General features: G+C 41.0%; 1 protein-coding gene across 1 annotated transcript; it reads right to left on the bottom strand.

Moving 5' to 3' along the window:
• Positions 1-404: 404 nt before the first annotated feature.
• LOC135083836 (uncharacterized) lies at positions 405-7,790 on the bottom strand. The gene is made up of 4 exons (XM_063978580.1): positions 7,448-7,790; positions 6,256-6,429; positions 2,133-2,295; positions 405-545 (listed from the first exon to the last, which is right to left on the bottom strand). The coding sequence occupies exons 1-4, from the start codon at positions 7,601-7,603 to the stop codon at positions 469-471; spliced, it is 570 nt and encodes a 189-aa protein (XP_063834650.1). The 5' UTR covers positions 7,604-7,790; the 3' UTR covers positions 405-468.
• Positions 7,791-9,066: the final 1,276 nt, after the last annotated feature.

The following is a 9,066-nucleotide window of genomic DNA, read 5'->3' as shown; positions in this document are numbered from 1 at the left end:
TTCTTACCGTTTGACGTACAAAGTGGAATGTTATCAAAACATGTCTACCAAAACAAAATGTTTTCAGATATTATTTGCAGAACTATTCATTCAGAATGTTTTGGAATTGTGTTTGATGTTTGATCAGGTATACCTAGTGTAGATAATGAATTATCAAGGGGGTATCCCTATTATATTATACTTATCACCATCATCATCAGGTCATTTAAAAGTTGAGACCTACTGCAGGATCACGGGTTCCTCTAACCAGAGGCTAGGTTTTGGCATGCACTGCCTAGCTTGATTGCTTAAACGTTAATAATAAAATAATAATAAAATAGGCCTGATTGTCACTTACCATCAGGTGAGAAACAGGCCAAGAGCTTCCTCGTTGTGGATAAAAATAAATAAAAATAAAACATGCATTAAAACGGTCACAATCCCAAACTTTATTGACATAATAATATCTAATACGACACAGTGACATGGTTACAAGGGCATCTCCGTGTTTAAAAACTGCAGCGATATTCTCAGACTGTTCGCCACCAGTATGAAGTATACGGTCACTGGAAAAGAGAAACAATTGAACCAGTTTCTACAAGTATGCGACTAATCGCACGAACATAAGTGCGACTTGTCGCATGTCGCAAGTGTGCACGAAAAACATTATGGAGATGTAGCGTACGGTAGACAAGGGCTAACGAAGCCCATTTTTGGCATTGGAAATTAAGTAGATACCTATTTTGGGAGCTGAAAAACATCTAAAAATCATGTTATCATCATTTCAGCTACAGATCGTCTTCCACCAACTACACTCGCGAGCAAAAGTATGGAATCACTTACATGAAGTTGTTTCCACGCGAACTTGTGTACTAACGAATTTGTTAGGAACAAAAAAAGTGGCACCATTTTAAAGATTAAACTTTTATCTTTAAATTGATACCAAATTCATTTAAATCACACCAGTATTTAAAAAGATATCCCGGCTGATGTGAAGAAGTAACGAAAATTGTACGAGCAAATTGAAAGGGTGCTTATCGGTGACCTGCCGTCAGTTTCGAGCCTGTGGCAGGCCTTTTTGGAGTCAAATTCTATTGCTTATATCTTAGACGAACTGTCCACTCGCTAACAGCTATCTTACGAACATTTCTGAGCTCTTGATGGACATCGATTCCAGTCAAATGACGATTTCATAGAGAGGTTGACATGAAAAAACGGTCTTCCCTCTGCGATGTGCACCGGCGCTGTTCAGAACTTGGTTTCGGGATAAAGCCACTAGTCTCCCGAAAGCGTCTTGAAACTTTCGAAACCCAGGACTGGCTTATGTGGCGCTGGACGTGCGACAGCCCGCTGGCTGAGCCTTTCTTGCAATAGTGCAACGATTTGTGCTGCTTCTGAAGGTGTAGAATCCAAGGTAAAGTGTCAAAAGAAGCGGAGATGTGTATGAATCAACGTGTGAAAGCAAAAATCTAAAAACGCGTGCTTTTATAAGCGTGCCTAAATAGGCCGCAACTCGCGACGTATCAAACAGTTCATACATGTCTTTTTCGTTACTTCTTCACATCAGCCGGGATATCTTTTTAAATACTTGTGTGATTTAAATGAATTTGGTATCAATTTAAAGATAAAAGTTTAATCTTTAAAATGGTGCCACTTTTTTTGTTACCAACAAATTCGTTAGTACACATGTTCGCGTGGAAACAACTTCATGTAAGTGATTCCATAGTTTTGCTCGCGAGTGTATTTCCAGATTGGTCAGTTGGTAGCGGCCGCGTCCAGCGTCTTCCTGCAATCTTTATAAGGTCATCTGACCCAGTTGACACAAAAACAAATGTCAAGTCTTTTACGATATCGCTCCCATGGTGCAACTTGTTGAATCCCATTTAGTTCCCTACTACACCTACCCCTACTGGTACAGTCAAAGTCAAGTCGGTCGTGACACCTAAAGTGGCCAAAAGGTTGATTACACAACCTTATTCCAATTGTAACAAAGATGTTTTGCGAATTTTTGGCTACTTTGGGTGTCAGACGACAGTATATGAAGCTAAACACTGCAGCATCTTATAAATGTAAAAGAGTTAATTAAAACAACAAAAACGTATAGTCTGATGTGCTGTCAACTGTACATTTTCTTGCACACCCTGTATACTCACATAATACATTACAAATAATTAGCGCCAGCAACGCCCCCCCAGCCAGGTAGCAGTTGGTGTGGACGAAGAAACAGAACACAGCGAGAATGAAGTAGAGAAGCACGACCACCGCTGTGTAAACTGCTGCGCCCCACTGGTACACTTCGATCAGGATCGGAAGGTTCTGGAAAGAAAATGTGGTACCAATAAAAGGCTTGGGCAGACCAAACGCGGGGCAGTAGCAGCGCAGTTTGAATGCGGGCCCGCGCAAGTTGTAATACAAGAAACTCTTTGAAGTGTGGTGTGACACACTTCAAAGTTCTTCAAATCGAACCGGTAGTTCCTGAGATTAGCGCGTAAACTACTACAATTTTTGAAACAGTCATAACTTTTTACTGACAGCTTATTTTTTTTTGGTCCCATACTGAAAGTTAATCTCTATTTAATGGACTATAAGCCAATATAGGTCTCATTAGTGGTGGACATTTGGACCACTTTTGGTCATTGTCCTTTGAACGCGTGCCCGCGCTCCAACCGCGCCGCACTGCAACTGTCGAACGACAAACGAGGCGGCGCGGGTGCGGGACAGAAGCGGCGTGAACGCGGGCCCGCGCTGTTGTATTACTATGGCGGCCATATTATCATGACACAACGGACGCAGGGCGGTAGCAGCGCGTTGAAAGCGGTTTTCGAATATTGAATTTTTTGACAACCGCCCGCGTTGCAACTGCTTTGAAACTGCGCTGCTTTCAGTGTGCCTCAGCTGCGCTGCAACTGACCCGCACTGCTTCTGACCCGCGTTTGGTTTGTGGAAGCCTTAAAAAAGTTTACTATAATAGGTAGCGCTTAACTCAGTTAGTGCCTGAGGTATAGAGCGGCACAAAAGGGTGTTTTTGTAACGTCAAACGTTAGCGAGACTTCAGATCTCCTTCTACAGATTTTTTTTTTTTAATTGCAACCAAACCTCTCTGGGAGGTTTATTTCTGCCAATGTCGAGTGAAAATTGACATAGTTATCAATAGAACGTGGGTGTTTCTGTTCTATTGATTTTTCATGGATTCCGTGGAGTTAAGTATGCCCGAAAGCAGGTTTCAAGACGCCACCGGGTCCAAAGCGGGTTGTTCATACGACAACCCACTCGACACTCGATGCGCGCTCAAATTCGAATTATTTCAATGTTTTTTATGATTTATCACTTCACTGCACTTTAGAACACAGAATAACACCAAAGGACATCATCCACGTTTCATATATTTTTGGTCCAAAATCAAAAGTGCCGGCCAACAAAAAAAAGTGCTGTATTCTGACAGAATACGTCTGCCTTAGCATTTGTTACTATGGCACCAAAGCCGTAGCTCCACTGTGCGTCGAGTATTTGAGATCTAAAAGTCATCGACTATTCATACATTTTTTGTTCAAAATCAAAAATGTCGGCCAATAAAAAAAAAGTGCTGTATTCTGACAGAATACGTCCGCTTTAGCATTTGTTACTATGACACCAAAGCTGTATCACCACTGTGCGTCGTAGTATTTGAGATCAAAGTCAGCCGTTTCATATATTATTAGAACTCAAATACTACGATGCACAGTGGTGCTACAGCTTTGGTGCCATAGTAATAAATGCTAAGGCGGACGTATTCTATCAGAATACAGCACTTTTATTTTTTGGCCGGCACTTTTGATTTTGGACCAAAATGGATGATGTCCTTTGTACACTAAAGTCCATTAAATAATAAATTGAAACCATTAAAACAGATCGACCATGCTTCCCGTTCAACTACCCTCCACGGAATCACAGATTTATATTCTCTGTCATAATATGTCATCGGGGAACCAGACGCAGGTTAGCGTACCATCCCTATATTGTTGGCATTCCACCAGCTCGCACTAAGCCTTTCGATGACTCTTTTATAATGCGAACAGCTAGGGACTGGAATTCGCTGCCTGCTGCTGTCTTTCCCGAAGAGTATAATCCGGGCATTTTCAAGGCGAGAGTGAATAGGCACTTATACCTCAGACACTGAGTTAAGAACTAGACCTATAGTTAGCTTTAGTTTAGTTGTAATTATTATTTCATATTAGCTAACCTCCCTAATCCATAATCCACGGGAGTGTAGGTCAAATACTCTATTTGCCTCTGGTAAACTAGAGAAGGATGTACTTTGTGAAGACTAAATGACATGATGAACTAATTTTTTATAATTCTTTTTACAATATCGTTTTATATTAAAGCCTTCTTTCTTTTTAATATCCAGATGTAAAATCAAGAGAAACAAACACCCATCTATAATAAAGATCTCATAGAATAAACATTTCTTCATTTAATCTGATATTTTTCATAAAAAAACTTTTAACAATGTAACACAATATCCAGTGAAATTATCTCAGAATCTCTCCAAAAAGGATTTTAAATTAAATTTAACCGTAAGAGAAATCCATTTACCTACACTATAACCACAGTTTAAAGAGATAAGTTAATTTAGTAGCATTATTTCGAATCTTGTTTAACAGTCGAAAAGAGAGAATTCAATATGTGTATGAAACTGAAAGAACATGATATTAATTTATAAACTTTATTGCACGAAATTGATACAAAAGGTGGGCTTACTGCTAAAAGCATTCTCCGCCAGTTGCTAGCCAGTACGTCAAATATTGTATTTTTAACTTACGAGTAAGAATAGATAAAAATGACTACTCATCTGAAAACTACGTTGATAGAAGTTGATGCTTTGATTACTATCTATTTACTTCCTATCCCAACTAATATTATAAATGCGAAAGTAACTCTGTCTGTCTGTCTGTCTGTTACGCTTTCCCGCTTAAACCTCGCAACCGATTTTGATGAAATTTGGCATAGAGATAGTTTGAGTCCCGGGAAAGAACATAGGATAGTTTTTATCCCGGTTTTTGAAACAGGGACGCGCGCGATAAAGTTTTTCTGTGACAGACAAAATTCCACGCGGGCGAAGCCGCGGGCGGAAAGCTAGTAAATTACTATATTTGTATGGTGAAATATAAATCAACAGATTAGTCTTGCCTGCAACCAATGCGGGCGTCATCTGTCACTAACGCCGGTATTCACAAACAATGCTTGCTTAAGTGAAGCAGCAAATCGAACGCACAGCGTTGAATAGAGATCTGTGATTGGTTCATGTATTACCCTGTGCGTCCACGCGCTCTGTGAGACCTTATTGTAATATTTGTGATCACGGGCGTAAGTTCAAACGTATAACAGCAACCTTCTTTCATCTTACTGATCTTTTTACACTGTGCTGACGTCTTGACCCGAATGCCTTTTTAAGAGGTGACTGGGAGACGTATTAGGACACGCTTCTTCGTTCACTTTAGACAATAAATTACCGACGTTTAAGTAGAGTGGAAATTTAGTCGGAACCGTTGGAAATAGGGCGACTTTTATTTATGTAACTTGATTATTAAGGGTTTATTCCGTACACAAATTATACACGAAATCAGAATTACGCCCGTAATCACAAACATTACTATGAGGTCTCACAGTGCGCGTGGACGTACAGGGTGACATACAAACCAATCACAGAGCTTTATTCAACGCTGTGCGTTCGATTTGCTGCTTCACTTAAGCAAGTATCATTTGTAAATACGGACGTTAGACAAATAGAGTAAGTACGTTATCGTTAAACATAATGAAGTGTGTGCACTTTCCTTAGTTCATATCTCTTTTTACCAGTCCGCGCCGGAAGAAGGGTTATGTTTTTAAGGTGGGTATTATTTATTTATTGCACAAGAGGCTGCTTTGCACTAGAAGGAAATAAAACTTCAGCTTCAGGAACAGTGCACTTGAAAACAGGAAGTGTAAATAGCCAGACACGTTAATCATCAACTATAGGAGCATGACCCTCTTTATTTTTTTGTTTATTTTTACCAGAGGCATATGGAAGATTTGACCTACACTTCCCATGCTGATGAGATGTTTTAGTTCTAGTATTTGCATAATTTGTCCCTCAGTTGCATTTTACGACATTGGCAAAAAGAGTGTATAAGAGAAGAATATACCTAGAAGCAAAGACCACCCTGGTCTCTTCTACTAGGTATATTCTTCTACTTCTACTACGATTCTATTCTGTTCTGCCGGAACCACACGGCTAACCGTTATCTTCATACTCACACATAAAGCCCCAGTCAGAAGCAACACACTGACAGCACACAGCATGATGGATACCATCCCCATGATCATCTGTATGGCTCCCTCGGTGGCCGAGCTGTAGTTTGACAATACGCCGCCCATGTCCCAGAAGCCGGGGGTGTGGTTGACATTGGGAGCGAAGATCACTCCGACGATCTAAAAACGTTTGTAAAGAAATTAAAAAATATAGAGCACAATGAAATAAAAATACATACCTAGCTTCAAACTGAGAAAAGCTTGTATGTAGATAGAGAATGTTCTTTAATATCTAGACACGAGTTTTTACTATATTGCATAACATAAAGGGCCAAAAAATCAATTCGCAGTCACCATTTTCCTCTGCTCAATGGAAATTTTATTCCGGTAGGTACATAATACATCACCAGTTTAAGGCATTTCAAAAAGACTATAAGAAGGCTCAAGGGGCCTCATAAGAAGGCTCAAGGTTACCCAAAGGGCGATGGAGCGTGCTTTGCTCGGAGTCTCCTGCGTGATCGAATCAGAAATGAGGAGATCCGTAGGAGAACCAGAGTGACTGACATAGCCCGCAGAATCGCTAAAATCATGTGGCAGTGGGCGGGGCACATTTGGGGGGAAGAGCTGATGGCCGCTGGGGCAGGAAAGTTCTTGAGTGGCGACCACGAGCCGGAAGACGTAGCGTGGGTAGACCTCCCACTAGGTAGACCGACGATCTGGTGAAGGTCGCGGGAGGTACTATGCGAGCGGCGCAGGACCGGTCTTTGTGAAAATCCTTGGGGGAGGCCTTTGTCCAGCAGTGGACGTCTTTCGGCTGAAACAATAACAACAACAACATAATCTGCCAGACAGTCTGCCAACAGAGAAAGATGGCGGGAGATCGTGCGGAGAGTTGTTATAGATCGTTTCATCCACGAAGACGCGCCGGGGAGTTTGATCCGAGCAATCCGGTACGGGGAGTTTGATCCGAGCAATCCGAGCGTCAGGATTGTAGTGTGCGTGTGCACTCATGAATAATTTATCGTGTACCGATAATACTCAAACATTAGCGGAAGACTGGTGGGGCGCGTCTTCGTGGATGAAACGAATTATGTATATCCGCCTCTACAACCGCTGTACACAACGCCTCAACGTGACCACGACCGCTCTGCCAAGAGCGAAACGAATAAAAAGATAAAATATTAAGTTTGTTACTCACAAATGAAACAAGAGCAATCATCACAGTGCCAGCTCTGAGGAAGCAGCAGAAGCAGCAGCTGATCACCGTCGGTAACTTGTCCCACACCTTCATCTTGTCAATTTGTGTGTACCCCTTCAGAAAGTCCAGTGTTTTCTCAATTTTGCTAGGTTTCATGTGCCTTTTTCTACCTCGAAACTCTCGTTTTCATTTTTACCAACACTTGACAGATTTTGAGCCGAATGACGTGTGATTTGTTTTTTAGTGTGTGCCAGAAGAGTGTGACGTTAGTTTTGGAAGACAAAGAAAGTTTTTCAAAGATTCTTGAACCAAAAATCTCTGAGATTTTTAGATGTGCATGTGGATTGAGTGATTTTTGTTAAGATTAAAGCAAGGATCACTCAATCCACATGCACATGATTTTTAGGTATCCAGTATCCGCCATAGGCTTGGCCTAGGCGCAGACCACCGATTTTTAGTTGGCTGATAGTTGAATCGGGCTGTTGATCAGTATGAACATGTATGGAAGTGCGCTACACCGATTTGGTATCGGCCGATTCTTCATACAAATTAGAATCGGGCCCAACTATCGACAAGTTAAACGTCGATGTCGATGGTCTGCGCCTAGGTTTAGCCATAGGTATCCGCACATCAAAGAAAAATAGGTAACCCTTAGGCTGGTTCGGAGCGGAGCGATCCGCACTGACGGTCCGCGTGACACTAAAACCAGCCTTAAAGGTAGCCTTACAAACTAAGCGTCACAGACGCAGCGTCTTTAGCTTTGGTCTTGTGCCACCAACGCCGCGTCACTAACTCGCTTCGAAAGGCTGCCTTTAAGACCAAAGCCTGAGACCAAAGCTAAAGACGCTGCGTCTGTGACGCTTAGTTCGAAAGGCTACCTTAAGATAACTTTGTTGTCTGCGATCTATCAGTCTATTTGTCTTTTCTATCCGTGATTTGTAAATAGAAAGTTCCAATGAATGGAGTGTTAAAAATATGTAGGTAGAAGAGTATTTGAAACCCTGAAGGTGCGATACCAACTTACACTAAACTTGTCCCTTTATTTTGTTTCAAGTTCGATAAGTTAAAGTAATTCGAAGGTAAAATACCACAGTTTGAGTAAATATTAATGATCCTGTCTTAACTAAATATTCGCTATTCAATTTCAATACTACTCAATTAAACTAGTTGCGAACTGTTAGATAAGTTTGTTTATACAGGGTGTCCCAAAAAGTAGTGTCAAGCCGAAGCCCAGCGGTAAAGCATCATTATGGCTATCGGAATCACCGCGACTTTTGATAGTTTTCAAGTTATGATTTTATTACATTTACGATTTTTAACTTATTTGGTTTTTACATTCGTGTTATGGATGTCAATACTTCTGAATCAATAGGCTTCGTATTCATCTAATAATAATAATTAAAAAATCAGCCATGTACCTTATCTTACCTATTCGCGCCACAGTGACCAAAAAAGTGCCTAAGCACACAAATTGTAAACAATCATAACTATCAAAAATCGTGGAACATACATGGGCGTGATTCGGATAGCCCTAGTGATGCTCTACCTCTGGACTTTGGCTTGACACTACTTTTCGGGACACCCTGTATGTTTCTGACTTAATCAAACTAAATTATGTC

The sequence above is a fragment of the Ostrinia nubilalis genome, chromosome 24 (assembly GCF_963855985.1).
Source record: "Ostrinia nubilalis chromosome 24, ilOstNubi1.1, whole genome shotgun sequence".
Taxonomy (NCBI): Eukaryota; Metazoa; Arthropoda; class Insecta; order Lepidoptera; family Crambidae; genus Ostrinia; species Ostrinia nubilalis.
The sequence above is the reverse complement of the archived record's forward strand: the minus strand, read 5'-3'. Positions and strand labels throughout refer to the sequence as shown.